We start from the raw sequence: 14,612 nt of genomic DNA, 5'->3' as shown, positions 1-14,612 counted from the left end.
CAATCCCATTCCCTGCTAGGCAGCTACCAGTACGGTGCAGTGAGAGAAAATATTATTCACTTGCCTAGAAGAGCATATCCAAATAGGAACATTAAGTTGATAAAACATGGAGTATTTGCAATAGTATCATGAGATCACTTAAAGCTATTTTGTGTATAGTATGAAGAATATTTTGGAACTTTAATTTCCAGTGTACTTACCTCGCTTACTTTTCTTCTTATTGGCAGATTACAACGGCGGGGTGGCCGGGATGTAGCTGGGCAACTTATAATCAAATCCGATAAAAAATTTCATTATTGCTCCACAGCAGCAGCAGCAGCGGCAGCGGCAGCAGCAACAACAAAAACCATAACTGTTTTACAGGTAATTTTGCTGTTGTTGTTATGATTGTTGCTGGCTGCACTTAATTTTCGCATGCGCACTGGAAACCGAGCCATGATCGCGATTTCTTGATCTTCCGTCTTCCCATCCCAGAACTGAAGCTCTCGACCATCCCCCAATCCGCCGATCCGCCGATCCCCGCCTGGAACTTTTCACTCCCGTTCGTGTGCGGACGCCATTTTGCGATTGGGATTGGATTCTCAGGGGCCAGAGCTCCACAGCTCCACAGCTCCATGGCTATTGCCTTAGCCACTGGAGGTCAGTTGGGTGCGCAGGAATAGAAAGACGCTTTGATTCGAAATGGCAATCTCTGGCCTATCGCCGCGCTGCTACGGCAGCACATAAATTGGGACGTGATTATGAAATAATTGCAATTCTGTACAATTGGACTTGCGCAACTGAGCAAAGCCAAAAGGTAAAGCCACACGGAAAATAACTACAAAGTGTTTGCATCACAACGGGGTGGCATTTATATGAAAAAGAAATCACTGTATGGTATAATTTAAGTAAAGTATACTATGTTCTCTTGCTTAGATATTTTTTCAGATTTTTCTGAATGCAGTCACGTTTTTTTCTGAGTGTTAAGGCAATCAGTTTCTGCGATGACTTCGATTTGCACCTTGGGGAGCAACGGCGACCACTTCAAACGGGAGCAGGTGACATGCGACAGATGGGTTTCAGTGCGATGAGGAAGCAACTGCAACTGCAACTGCAACTGCAGCAGCATCTGCAGCAGTAATAGGCTGCAGCCGCGAAACTGTCGCCAGACAAATCAAAAGAAATCGCTCTGGAATACGCAACGGCCATTAAATTAACGCAAAAGAAACGCGCTTTCATTCATTGGAGGTTTCAAGGGAACTGAAATGCACACTTTAAATCAATCAATGGTTTTACATAGCCTAGGTATAGATTATGAGTCCCCTTCAAGTCCAGTTTTGATGCTCATAAACATATGAATTAATTACTCTTAATTTAAGTTGGCAACAACTTTCAGTACTTCAACCTACATAAAACCACTGTGGCCACAGTTTGAGAGCCACTGGTGCCGTGACAAATCCCTGTTGTCGACATTACACCTGATCCACGTGGAACTCCCTCAACTCATTTGCATCCTCGATTCGCTGAGGGGCCTCCTGGACCCTGGGGTCCGGTCGTCCGCCAACATATGCAAATTAAATATAATTTCAACACTCGCATTTTTGTTGACTCTGCTGCCGACGGCTCCTCCGCCTCGGGTCCATAATTTACATGAGGTTAACACGCAAGCGAACAGCAGACAACAACAAAGAACCGGCCTTGATTATCAGCGGCAAATCGAATGCACGCACATGCGAAGGATGCAGGAGGGGATTTGGGATTTGGGAGCTGAACTTGAAGCTGGAGTGGGGGAATCTGGTAAAGGGGCAGCAACGGGGACAGGGGGGATCCGCCGAAAAGGAAGTCAAGTCTGAATAGGCTGAAAGAAATTCTATTACAATGTTGAAATATTGCCAAATCATGGCTCTGGGGTAAATAAATTTCCACGCCGCCACTCGCCATGACCGCTGAACCGGGATGGATGGAAATGGAGGATGGGTCCGAGGCTAGAGGATGGATAGATGCTGGTGCACGGAAAATAATTGCGTGATAAATGAAAATACAAAAGTATTGTTTACCAAGAGACTTTTATATGCGTGATGTACTAAAAAGATATTATTAATATCAAACCCACTGGAGGATATATATAAATAATAATAATATATCATCTTAATAGGTGATGATTCATTGCATCATGCAATTATTCAAATGAATTCTACTGCTTAAAATATAAGGCATAAGAAATATGCAAATCAAATTAAACTATTAAATGCATATTTTAGTCGAGAATTGAAAATAAATATGACTGTATGGATATAAGGATGATTCGCCAGCGAAGTGATATTTCTTTCTCTGCGATCAGGAGTACCAGGAGCGTTCATGGAAGCTAAAGTCCCTGGCCGTGTATAAATAAGTAACCCGATCCCAGCAACACGCTGCCCGACAGGGGCCCAAAAACGGCACACAGCTTCGCTTCGCTTCGGTTGGAATTGGGATAGGATGAGATGGGTATGTGTATAGGTCCACCGTACCAGGTCCCATCCCATCCCATCGCACCGCATCGCATCGGATCGGATGGGATCGAAGAGAAAAGCGGAACCCGTTTGGAGCTTCTGCAGCAGCAGCGTCTTGCGGCATTTTGATTTATAGGCGATTTATGCACTTGGCTGCCGCGGTGGGAGTGGAACTCGACGCTGCGATGGAAGTGGGAAGTGGGAGACGTCTTGACCGAATTCATGAGCGGACAGCTGGCCAGGGTTTATTACATATTACACGGTACATATCATAAGGTAAGCCTCGACAGGCACGGGAATTTCAGTATTATCGTATGCGCTAGGCGCACTCACAGTGCGCTCGGTTGGAAAGCATTCGAATGGTTGTGTTGACTAACAGAAGTGTATAAGGCAACGCTGCGGATGCGGACGCATCTTATCATCTTATCACGGCCGCCGCTTATCTGGTTGAATCAACACCAACGTTCGCCCCTAGGCCTTCGCACAGGGTGCCCGATTGGCGAAGAACCACATTAGACCCATCAGGCAGCTGGGCGGACTGTTGTTCACGGCTCCCTGCTGGATCATTCGCTTCGCCTCCTCCAGGGACAGCTCCACCACCTCGATAATCTCGTCGTCGACGCCGCCGCCACCGGTGGCCTTGTCCGCATCGGTCACCTCGCAGTAATACATGGTTTGCTTGGCACCCGATGAACCAACTCCAGATCTGCAAGGGAATATTCGAATTAAACTCATTTGTTTGTTAAGAATTTGGAAAAATCAATTATGATGGTTTGAATTCTGCAAGGGTTTAGTGTTAGTAGATTGAAAAACAATATAAGGATAACCAAAAATATAAAAATATTTACTTAACTATGTATCTACATCTATTTATATTTACCGGTAGACCATGACTTCCTCGATCCGTTCCACTGGGACATCGTAGCCACACTCCTCGACCACTTCCTCCCGAGCGATTTCCACCCAGCTCTTGTTTTTGTCCACGATGCCGGCGCAGAGTTCCAAAGTGACGCCGATGGCGGGCGGAAACTCCTTGAGGTCCACCTCGTCGAAGGTGCCCTTGGCGCTGGAGATGATGCCGTGATAGACGGCGGGTCGGAACTGGCGAACCAAGACCAGTTTCTGGCGAAACGTGTTGTACAAGATGATAGCCACACTATCGTGGACCTTCAGCAGGTCCCAGTTCTTCTCCACGCCATTCTGGACGTAGTACAGCCGGAAGGGCTTCACGTAGGGCGAGTCCTGGGGCAGGGGACCCAGCCAGATCTTGGAAACGTTCTCCATGCTGAATATGTGAACCTGGGGCACGAAAACACGGCAGTGGCACTACCAACAGCTGACTGGGAAAGCTCCAACCGGCGATGGGGAGCCACAATCAGATGGCAGCTTTTGCTTTGGGGAGCTTTTCTGACGTTTAAGGCCAGGCAGCGGATGGTCATACTATTCGAATTCGAAAAGTTCGTTATAACAGAACAAAATAAACTAATGAATATATTTTAATAAAATTTAATAATAAATTACGCGCAGTTTATTTTAAGTATTTTATACTACTATGTAGAAGCTTTGGGTGCCTTGTGCAGAAAGAACCATAGCAGTCCCAGCAAGCAGGAGGGTCCACCATTAGTTACGGCCCCAGTTTGCACCAGTTTCCTCGTCTCCTCCAAGGACATTTCCAGCACCTGGATTTCCTCCGATTCAACGCCTCCGCCTTGCGAGACCTTTTGGGCATCACACACCTCGCAGTAGAACAATGTCATGGCACTACTGGAGGTACCAATTCCCGATCTATAGTCGTAGACATGTTGCAGGGATTCGGTGGGCACCTCGTAACCGCATTCTTCAAGGACCTCCTCCTTGGCGATCTCCACAATGCTTTTGTCCTTGTCCACGGCGCCGCCGCAGAGTTCCAAAGTAACTCCTAGTTCGGGTGGAAACTTGTCCAGATCAGCTTCTCCTTTGGACATGTCGGATGATCCAGCTGAATGTATTCCCTGGTAAACCGCTCCCCTGAACTGACGCACGAAGATCAATTTTTCCCGGGATTTGTTGTATAGTATCACCACCACGCCATCTATGGTTTTTATAATGTCCACTTGTTTCTCCACATCGTTTTCGATGAAGTGAAGACGACCTGGTTTTATCCAACTCGAGTCCTTGGGCATCGGACCAAACCAAATCCTTGAAATGCAACTTGGCTGCATCTTGAAACCCGATTTGGCTGACGAGCAGCAGTAGCGACCCAGGTTGACCAGTAGTTTTAACATGTTTTGTGTTTTTGAAAAGCATTTCGAAACTTTATAATTAGTTCTGAATGATTTTCCAACGACAGCGGCTTTTTCGTCTTCGTTTGTTTATTTTAATAAGTTTTGTAACACAATCTTTATAATTTGATTACACAACTCCATAAATGTACTATCATATACATCCCCAAAAGGGTATTAATCATAAGGTCGAATGGTCAATGCCTGCGATTGTTTAAGGGTGCGGTTGACATCAATATTAATGCAATAACATTTAGGTAAATTTTAAATCTCTTATTATTTCACATAAGATACGAGCACAATATTACCATTTAATGGAACAGGAAGTGTACTTATAAACATAATTTCTAGAGCTCTCTTAAAATCACGCCCGCCCCAACAATTGCCGGTCGAACAAATAACCATGTCCAGCATGCACCATAGATTATCATTTGGCGGCGTAGCAGTTATCGCACACACGTACTGGTTTCCCCGGCTGACCCTGGGCATTGAGGAGGGGCAGCGTGTGCTCCGAGCAGGCCTTGCAGAAGATCTCCCCGCAGCTGCGGCAGTGATGCTTCCGCCGCGTGAGATTGAACTCCCGCTCGCAGGCGGTGCAGTGGGTGGCAATGGAGTCCGGTGCCCAGATCCCTGGACTTCCAACCGCCTCCAGCGTGGCTTGCAGCGATTGGGCGGAGCCGGAGAGTAGCTGCCGCTGGCGACGCTCCTGATCCTGCATCTCCGACACCTTCAGCTTGCTCACGCTCAGCTGAATGCCGAGCTCCTCCAGCGTAGTTTGTGCCTCTGACCATTGCGTTCGCACCTTGTCCAGATCAGCCTTCAGCTTGCCGTTCCTCTCCTTCTCCTCGGCCAGCTCCTTGAGACAGGCCTGCAGATTGGATATTTTCTCCTTCAGCTTCAGCTCCTTCTCCTGCAGCGAAATCCGCCACTCGCGCTCGATCCTTGACTCGGCCTCCGCCCGGGCAGCCCGCTCCTCACTGGCGCTCACCTGGGTGGTCAGTGTTTGCGACGTGGTCTTGAGAATCTCCCCCAGGTTGCTCTTGTCGTTACTCCACCTGCAGAGGGGGTAAAACCAGGTTTAATGAGGATTTCCGAATAGTTGGAGAGAAACATCTTGATCAAGAAGCTACCAAATGAGTTCCCGATCAGTGGTTTCATATCCCTACTCCCCCGCGATCTTACTTTTTCTCCAGCTGATCGATGGTGCTGGCCATGTCCTCCTTTTGGACCTCCAACTTGGTCATCAGCTCCGTTTTGTGCGTTAAGGACGCCTTGCAGTCCTGCCAACGAAGAAAATAAGCGGATGTACCAACGTTCTAATCTCTCGTCGTTTAACTTAAGCTCGATGTTAGTATGGTGAAAAATGAAAGACTTGAGGTTCGGATAAGTTTTATTTCTCTGGGTTCGATTTGGAGGAGTACGTGGATTAGAATATATGCAGAAGTTCCAACGCGTATAGTACATTGCATGGACTTGTAGATTCATATAGTCTCAATATTTATTCATAGTATATAATTACAGTATTTGTATTTGACTAGACTGAGTGTATAATTACAATATAAGCGGTTGCGTGGGGATCCATACGTACATACATATGTATAATAAACATCTGAAGCCTCTTAATCACACTATACATATATACATACATACGTCGTTACAGTACATATAATCGTATTTAATCTTTGCTTACGGGGGCACTGGGAAGATAATTTAGCTAACAGGTTGCATACATTAGTAATTCAAAACCTTTAACAATTCTGGTATTCTTTCCTTTAAAGGGATCTGGTCTGCGGGGTAAAGGCATCCTATATGGTACACACTGGCTATAGGGTTCATATTTAGTTGTTGACTTCCCAATCGAGAGTCTTGGTAAGCAGTTTCACTTTGAGTTCCGTGCGGCACCTGGATCCGGACTTTGAGTGGCTATCCAGGTCCTTGGAATGTTGGGAGCAAAGCAGGCCTGTTCCGATTTTCACATGTTATGTTTTAATATGCCGATCTTTGGATCTACTACAATTTAACATTTGTAGGCAATTACTTCATGAAGGACTCTTCAGAAAGCCAAATAATAGTTTATAAATAGAATTAATCCTTAGGTATAAATGCAGTCAGGCACTAAATACATTCAGTAAATACATTAAACTAGTTATAGTTTCCATTGAAAGTAAATTAGGTTTCCATTCAAAAAACATATAAGTTAATTAATACATTTATGTATAACTCATTCTGTGAAAACCGAAACTGGCCCTATAAACAGAGGATCCTATTCTATAATTAGCTGCTGTTTAAGTTTCTCCATCGGCGGTCTGCTCGCGGCACAGGACATAGTCGCTTTGGGATGCATCCACTCCGAAGTGCTGGGTCACCACAGCCGCCGCCTCGGCGAGCTCATCGTTCAGGGACTTGGCGGACGTGGGCGTCTTGGCATCCTTGCTCTCCGGCAGCACCTCCGGATTGGGGGGATCCGACTGGCGCGGTGACTTGCGGTACTTGCTCGGATCGAAGGGCGGAAAGGCGTCCATCTTGAGATGCATACGCTTCATGGGCGGGCCAGCGTCCTGTTTGTGCTTCTTGGTGAGCGCCTCGAACTTTTCCAGATTCTGCTGTCGCCGCGTGTTTGGAGATCGATCTCCGCCAATGGCTCCGTTCCCAGCTCCAGATCCCGATCCCGATCCCGATCCCGATCCCGGTCCATGGTGTTGCTGGTCGATGAGCTTCGATTCGTATTTCTTTTCTAGCGATTGTAAAATGTTACCAATTTGTGAGGCTTTCGTTTGCAGGCGCGAGACCATCTCGCCCTTCTGTGTGAGTTCATCTTCACATTCCTGGTTAAATTTTAGACGGGATTACTTTTTGACTTGCAGGCTTAAACCGATTTACTTGGAGCTAATGATTAAATTATAAACCAAAGCTTACAACGAAAGTGAAATGATGCCAAAGCTACGAACCAGATGGAGCGAATGAATGTGGGCAGATGAGTTGTGGGCAGTGTAATGAATGTTTGAATGAGTCATTTTGGCATCGCAAGCAATCAACCAAACTGACCCATCATGATGGTGATGAATACTAACCTGCAGTTTTCGGTACATCTCCAGGTTGATCTGCTTGATATCGTCCAATTGGCGGCGCAGGGAGACTATCGTGTCCTGCTTTTCGTGAATGTCCTTCTCCAGCAGTTTCATGGCCATGTCCGATTCCGCCTTAAGGGACACCTGCAACTTGAGCTCCTTCTCCAACTCGCCGTTCTTGCGACGCTCCTCAACCAGCTCCTCGGACGCCTTCTCCTTGTCCTTGTCGGAGGAGCCACCCGAACCAGTTGAATTGTTGTCCGCTGCCGGAGTGGACTGTCGCATGGCCTGGTTCTCGGCCTGAAGAGCCAGCAGGCTATTCCGAGCGATTGCCAAATCCTCTTTCATCAGCGCATTTGTGGTCGTAAGGGACTCAACTTTGGCCTGAAGATTGCCCACAGTGGCGCTGAAAAATGAGTAATAACTTAGCTGGGGGGCACTACATTACAACAGCCGAAACCCACTTCAGGTGCCTGTTGAGCTCCTCAATGTAGTTCTTCTGATCCAGCACCGCAATCATGTTGCCCTGCCCAGTGGCATCCAGCAGGGCAGGCGGAGCACTGTCTTCTGGAGCGGCATCGGCGTTGCGGGAACTGGAACGCAGGTACAACGAGAAGTCGATGACGCCCTGCTGTGAGTCCAGGTCCTCCTCCTTGACGCACAGATTGCAATCGATTACGTTCAAGCCCACCAGAATGCCCATTATCACAACGATCTGGAGCAGGAAGAGATGGGTTAAAAGGAATCCTTCAGCAGATGGCGCGCAAGCTAACCTCATCGCTCATCATCAGAGCATGTGGCTCATAGTAGTCGAAGAGTGAGTCCTCCCGGTGCTCGATGAGCGCCTGCAGGTAATCCGATAGCTTCTTTTGCATCAAAGCGATCCTCAGCCAGGCTCGAGCCCGGCCGATGTGGGTACGGACGGTGGGCAGGTCCCTTACACTCGCCGTAATATCCTGCGCCTCCGGACAGTAGTGCTCGACGCTCTGCAGCAGGTCCCAGAGTTCCTTTCGCGGTCCCAGCAGACCCTTCTTGGGCCGCAGTCCGTGCCCCAGGACGTGCTCGATGACGATGAAGAAATGCTGCAGCGGCAGGTGATCCGAGTCCAGCATGCGACCATATCGCAGCGACTGCTCCAACAGCTCCTTGACCACCAACTTGCAGATGTTCACCAGATTGCTGCGCTCAATTTCCGCCGTGTCCCGGGCTGCAAATGGAGGAACGATGGTTCCCAGATTAAAGACTTGGCTGGCGCAGAACTTTGCTTCAAAACAACTGACAACTGAGTAACTGAGTAATGAAATTGTATGTGCTCTCCTGGCTGCTTTTCTTTCTGGCACCCGGTGGTTGTCCCATATACAGCATCGACCTGGCTACTTTGGAGGTGCCAACCAACGATTTTCAGAACGAACTGACCCTGCAATCCATGCTCAGCTCGGAGCTGCGGGATTACCGCAATGGCCTTATCGAGAGGGTCGATGACCAGATGACGAATCCTCCATATTCCCCGCCAAGGAGCTACCAGGAGCTGGAATGGTTTAAGGATGTGCCCAGGGACCTGCAAAAGGCGACGAGAAGTGCACCAGATTCGGACTCATTCCTGGGCACAAATCTGTTTGGCAACTATCGCAAAAATTGCTTTTCCGCGGAGGACATTGCTCTTATATCCGCCCGCAAAGACTTCGAGCTGCTGGTGCCCAAATCCTTTCCGTCATCCATGCTCACCGACAGCATTGTTTACATGCTACTCCGGTACTTCAATACTGTTAACCAGATCGTGAAGCGGATGTCAGACGAGGACACGCGACTCATCCTTCAGAGAGCATTCTACGACGCCCTCGGTGGCTACCTTCGCTATTATCTGTTGCCCATGGCCCAGTTATCCTTCTATGCCGGACGCATCAAGCTGAACACCGTGGAGCGCTTGGTGAACATTTATCAACAGTGCAAAACGACACTCAATACGAATGGAAATGGCTGGAGAACGCCGCACAAGGATATAATGTCCCAGTTCCAGTTGGGAAAGATCGAACCCGTCAAGCTGCCCAAGAGCTGCCATTCCCAGGAGGATGCCTCCAGCTGTGCTTCACTAGATCAAACTTGCATCTCCCAAGAGCCGGATCAAGGCAACATGATTGTGACTCTGCCCCGACTGGAGACTCTGGATGAGAATGGCTACCTAAGCAACATATATCTGCCGTTTCGGAAGCGACGCATCTACAATCTTCGTTCTCCAAGATCAGAATGCGTCCTGGTGAAGTTCTTCCAAACCCTAACCAGCTGTCATCGGTTTCAGGGCATCAGCCAGGCCAATTACAATCGTCAGTTGCTCGCCTGGATAAAGGAAAATCTAGAAATTCACTATGGGGATGATGTATTCTACCCGGGTCTCGGCAGGATTCTGCAGATCCAGGAGAGGCTGTCGAAAGAGAAGAATCCTGAGGAGGAATCCCGGGCACCACCCAATGAGAATGACGCGCAGAGACCTCCCTTCTCTCCCAAAGAGGACTCCCGCAAGATTAGTCGCTCTGCCATTCACTGGCAGGAGACTTCGGAACCAGAGCAGGAGCAGGAGCCGGAGCACCAAGACGAATGGCTAACCGGATTGGAGAAGGTGCAGAACCGGCAGGAGGATGTGGAGGAGTGCCGCGAGTGCGACAACGATGAGACATTGATTTGGTGCATTGCCGCCTTTCTGACCCTGCTCCTGCTCCTCATTCTGCTCATCATCTGCTGTTGCATGCGAAGGGGCAGGAAAAAGAGGGTTGGCCCAGCGGATGCAGAGGCTCCTCCGCCGAAAGAGAAACCCAAAAAAGAGAAGGAGCCGCCGAAGGCCAAAGAGCCAGAAAAGGAAAAAGAAAAAAAAGAAGATAATAAAAAAGAAGATACGGATGGTACTCGCCGGTACTACTACTCGGGTTCTGGTCGGTCCACCTCACAAAGATCGGTGCAGGGAAATCGTAAGTCAACATTTTCGGCAACTCAATCACTGTCTAACCCCTCTGGTGTTTACAGGTTATCCGAATAATCCCGAGCTAGATACCTTCACCTCAACCTCGTCGCTGGGCTGTCAGTTCAATAGAAAGTGCATGCCCATGAAGTTCTCGCGAGCGAAAGGTGGAGACTACTACGCCCCAGACAAGAGTCGGGATCAGATGGGAAAGCAGGGGACTGCCTTCAAACTTCTTTCCGATGACTCGTCTCCTAGCCGAGCTCCCTACAGGGACGTCAGTAAGCCCGCTTTAAAGTCGACCCTATCCGTCATTCCCTCGTCGGATAGCGAACTGGACACTAGAGAGAATAGGCGCCAAAGGTATACCCGGGAAGAAGCCAGGCGGAAGAAGCACAAGGACTTTGAGACTGGACGAAAAAAGGAGGTAAGTTATCAGATCCGCCTGCTTTTGAAATCCTGAACCCAGAGTCACCAGCAGACCAAATCCTCAGAAGACAAGAAGCAGTCATCCCCAGAAAGGCGATCGCCCAAACAAGTGAGGATAGGTAAGCCCATGACTAGAAATTGACCAATTGATAAATTTCCTTTATCTGTTGATATTAACATTTTTAAAGCAACGCCGAAAAAGGAAGATACATCCGATGATCCTCTACTGCACAGGAAAAAGTCTGAAGACAAACCAGATTCCTCTTCCCATCGACTAATGGGCGGTTCAGAGGTAAGTTGGATTTAGAAAATATAAAAATATTGATCTTATTCGTTTTTCAGTCTTTAAAGAATTCTCCCAGCTGGGAAACGACTTTTGACGATAGCTAGACTAGTTGGCGATATTTTAAGCTGTTTTGTTGTTTGACAATCTACTTTTTAAGTGTATATTTTTTGACAAGATAATAAATCCGTTGAGTTTTAACTTTTAAAATAAGTTTGTACGTTGTCATTGACCAAAATGAATTTCTCAGTAAAATAATATGTGAGATTAGAATTATCTGCCTAATTGAAATCTATCACTAATATCCCTAATCCAAGCTGCGATTCAAGTATTTCCTAAGTAAATCTCGTAACTTTTAATTAAGAGCAAGCAACTAAATGTGCAACAATGCAAAGAGGCATGCAAGTAGATGAAAGATTACAAAGGCCAATATAATCGAGAACCAAGATCTAGCCATTCACACATTTTAAAGACCTGATACATTTTCGTGCTTGATAAGAATCTGAAGTGTTCTATTATAGAACAAAAAACTAAAGCTAATTACTACACATAAAACAATGCCAATATCTTACGAAGAAAGATATGCTTGGGTGTTTAAGTTAATTATTGTAAATAAAGAAGAGAAATAATAACCTAGAGAAGTCTCAAGCCTCAAGAAAGTGGTGACTTGGCTCTTCAAGTTCTTCAGATTTTTGTGGCCCTTGCAATCTAACGAGAACTGAAGAGAGACTACAAAGTAGGAGCGTGCTGAGCAACAGAGGCATCAAGAAGCGACCTACAGAGATGCGACCACTCGGCGAAGAGGCCAACACTCTGGTGCTGCGACTGGGAGTGCGACTGGGACTGGCCGAGTGCCGAGGAGCCACTGTGGACCATGTCGCACAGCCGGCGGCCGATAAGGTTTTCAATTGCCATAATACCATTGTCGGTGATGTCCAAGGCGCCTCCTCCTCCGCCGGCGTTACCACCACCACTGCCGGTGGACAATCCGGAGAAGCGTTTGCTGTTGCGCTTGCTGGAGCTGGAGCCCACATTGTAGTTGGACCCGAAGCCCGTTTGGGAACTGCTTCCACCTGCCAGTTTTTCACTGGTCTGAGCTGCCTGACTGCCAGTGCCGCCGGCCACGTCGATGTCCTGCAGCTCCTTGAGGCACAGCCACTCGCCATCGACGGATACCCGGAAATTGCACAGGTAAATGGTGTCCTGGACACCGCCGGCCAGCTCCTCGCTGGTGTTGGCATGCGAGGCTTTTGGCAGGGCAATCGTGTTGCTGCTGTTGCTCGCCTGCTGTTGCTGCAACACCAGGGGTTGCTGCTGTGTCTGTTGCGGCTGCTGCTGTTTCGGTTGCACTTGCTGTGGGGGTGGATTCTGACCCTTTTGGCTTTTGGCCGCTGCTGCCTGCGCCCTTGTTGTTGCCGTTGCTCCAGTTGCTGCTGCTGTTGTGCCAGTTGGTGTTGCTGCCGTCGAGGACTTTGCGGACTTGCCAACTTGTTGTTGCCCCGTTTGAGGCGCCTTCTTGGCCGCCGTTGCTCCTGCTGCCAATGACGTCGTGCTGCCCGTGGTTGGCGTTTTCACCGCACTCCTCAAAGGTTTCGAGCTGCTGCCGCTGGCACTGGGTCCTGTTGCAAGGCTACTTGACTTCATGCGACTGCTGGTGCTGCTAAGGTTGTTGTTGTTCGCGGACGACAACTTGGTCCTTTTCGTATCCTCGACGAGTCCACGCATTTTGCTGGTGCTTCAAATACGGCTGAGTGTGTGTACGTGGGCGTCCATAAAAATACAGATATATACATATATCGATATTAGCCGTTCAATAAGTTCGGAGTTTCCTTTGCTGCGGCTTTCCACCAACTGTTTGCATTACCTTAGAGGAGCTTCCCTTGTGTAAACCTCTTTTTAAGAGGTTTTTCCTTCTGAAATGAACCAAATAACCGAAAATTCTCGCCGCTTTAAGGGTGCACTGTTATCCTGTTGTGTACGCGTTGAGTAAGACTGGCAAAAAGTTCTTTATCCTATTGATTTGTCAAGTGCGCCAAGCTCGCAAGCTCCTCGCGAGCTTTTGTTGGGGGTGTTCTCGATGGTTATGCTGTATGTGGTGTGTAAATCACCTTTGACACTTTCCCGATGCACTTTTATTAAATTAATTATATTATTTTAATTGTTTTTATAAATACCGAAATATTTAGACGACAGTTTTGCACACCCTAAGAAATGGCTAACCAATTCTTAAAGAAATTGGTTTTTGACTTCCCAAATTGAAATATATGTACATACATATGTATATGATTATATATTATATTTGTTAAAAGATATTTTAATATAATATTAATAACTAATTTTCCTTTTTAACGGTTTTTAAATGCGTTAATATTCAAAGAATTGTAGTTTAACCTTTTGTTTATACACAAAATCCTTATATTATTGATAATGCGCAATGGAAAACAAAGGCGCTTATCATCCAACGAATTATAGTTAGGACTCACCGCGTTTCAAACGTTTCGCTTTCAGTTTCGATGGCGATGGTGATGGAGCGCTGGCGCTCGCCACCGCGTCCGGTGCAACAGGTACAACAGGTGGCGCGGGCTTGTCGGGCTCGTCGGGATACGGGTACGTGGTGGTGCCATCGATTACCTCGGAGGAGGCGGCTGCTGCGGCCGCGTTTGAGAACTGTGTGGAGATGTGGCTGAAGATCTGCGACGAGATGCTCTCCGTGCGCCGGAAAGTGTTCCGCAGGCGGTCCAGCGATGACGTGGAGACGGTGGGCGCAGGCGCGGCATCTCCAGTGGGGGGCGTAAGAGAAACGGAGGCACTCGAGGATTGGGAGTCTTCGCTCCTTTCGCGGCGCACCAGCAGATCGTCCGTGCTCATGGCGAATCACTTACTTCGCGGCGATTATCGGCACACACTACGGGTTTACATCAATCCAAACGACGCGATTACAGCCGCTAGTTTGGATTGTTTGCACTTGAACGCGGAGTAAACAAAAAAGTTTGTCAATACAAAATTAAAACAGCTGTTGCATTTCGATTGGGGATGGGCGATAACTATCCCTGCTCTCAGACCTAGGTTATCGCAGCTCGATGGGTTTGTTATGTTATCGAACTTTAGTAAACACATTTAAAAAGCAAGCACTTTCATAAAGTTTATTTA

At 47.7% G+C, this 14,612-nt stretch overlaps 4 protein-coding genes across 12 annotated transcripts; 1 reads left to right on the top strand and 3 right to left on the bottom strand.

Moving 5' to 3' along the window:
- Positions 1 to 2,690: 2,690 nt before the first annotated feature.
- Positions 2,691 to 3,860, bottom strand: LOC122620749 (uridine diphosphate glucose pyrophosphatase NUDT14). Its single transcript, XM_043798356.1, has 2 exons — positions 3,352 to 3,860; positions 2,691 to 3,177 (listed from the first exon to the last, which is right to left on the bottom strand). Exons 1-2 carry the CDS (start codon positions 3,753 to 3,755, stop codon positions 2,943 to 2,945), a joined length of 639 nt encoding a protein of 212 aa, XP_043654291.1. The 5' UTR covers positions 3,756 to 3,860; the 3' UTR covers positions 2,691 to 2,942.
- A 103-nt stretch (positions 3,861 to 3,963) lies between these two features.
- Positions 3,964 to 4,767, bottom strand: LOC122621542 (uridine diphosphate glucose pyrophosphatase NUDT14). Its single transcript, XM_043799439.1, has one exon. The coding sequence runs from the start codon at positions 4,733 to 4,735 to the stop codon at positions 4,022 to 4,024; it is 714 nt and encodes a 237-aa protein (XP_043655374.1). The 5' UTR covers positions 4,736 to 4,767; the 3' UTR covers positions 3,964 to 4,021.
- A 40-nt stretch (positions 4,768 to 4,807) lies between these two features.
- LOC122622434 (RUN and FYVE domain-containing protein 2) lies at positions 4,808 to 14,495 on the bottom strand. Of its 7 annotated transcripts, none has more exons than XM_043800855.1 (7): positions 13,327 to 13,541; positions 12,383 to 13,209; positions 8,574 to 9,007; positions 8,265 to 8,515; positions 7,804 to 8,206; positions 5,915 to 6,012; positions 4,808 to 5,787 (listed from the first exon to the last, which is right to left on the bottom strand). In XM_043800855.1, exons 2-7 carry the CDS (start codon positions 13,185 to 13,187, stop codon positions 5,160 to 5,162), a joined length of 2,619 nt encoding a protein of 872 aa, XP_043656790.1. In that variant the 5' UTR covers positions 13,188 to 13,209; positions 13,327 to 13,541; the 3' UTR covers positions 4,808 to 5,159. The 7 variants fall into 7 exon arrangements, with proteins under 7 accessions (XP_043656790.1, XP_043656794.1, XP_043656791.1 ...); XM_043800858.1 differs by lacking the exons at positions 4,808 to 5,787; positions 5,915 to 6,012 and adding exons at positions 6,050 to 7,434; positions 7,488 to 7,557 and having other exon boundaries at positions 13,327 to 13,620; XM_043800859.1 differs by lacking the exons at positions 12,383 to 13,209; positions 13,327 to 13,541 and adding an exon at positions 13,946 to 14,493.
- Positions 9,060 to 11,675, top strand: LOC122622435. Of its 3 annotated transcripts, none has more exons than XR_006326297.1 (5): positions 9,060 to 10,760; positions 10,816 to 11,177; positions 11,245 to 11,298; positions 11,368 to 11,471; positions 11,522 to 11,558. XR_006326297.1 is itself a non-coding variant. In XM_043800863.1 (5 exons), the coding sequence occupies exons 1-5, from the start codon at positions 9,098 to 9,100 to the stop codon at positions 11,567 to 11,569; spliced, it is 2,244 nt and encodes a 747-aa protein (XP_043656798.1). In that variant the 5' UTR covers positions 9,060 to 9,097; the 3' UTR covers positions 11,570 to 11,675. The 3 variants fall into 3 exon arrangements, 2 of the variants coding, with proteins under 2 accessions (XP_043656798.1, XP_043656797.1); XM_043800863.1 differs by having other exon boundaries at positions 11,232 to 11,298; positions 11,522 to 11,675; XM_043800862.1 differs by having other exon boundaries at positions 11,229 to 11,298; positions 11,522 to 11,675.
- Positions 14,496 to 14,612: the final 117 nt, after the last annotated feature.

Source organism: Drosophila teissieri, chromosome 3R (genome assembly GCF_016746235.2).
Source record: "Drosophila teissieri strain GT53w chromosome 3R, Prin_Dtei_1.1, whole genome shotgun sequence".
Taxonomy (NCBI): domain Eukaryota; kingdom Metazoa; phylum Arthropoda; class Insecta; order Diptera; family Drosophilidae; genus Drosophila; species Drosophila teissieri.
This window is presented reverse-complemented; position numbering and strand designations above follow the sequence as displayed.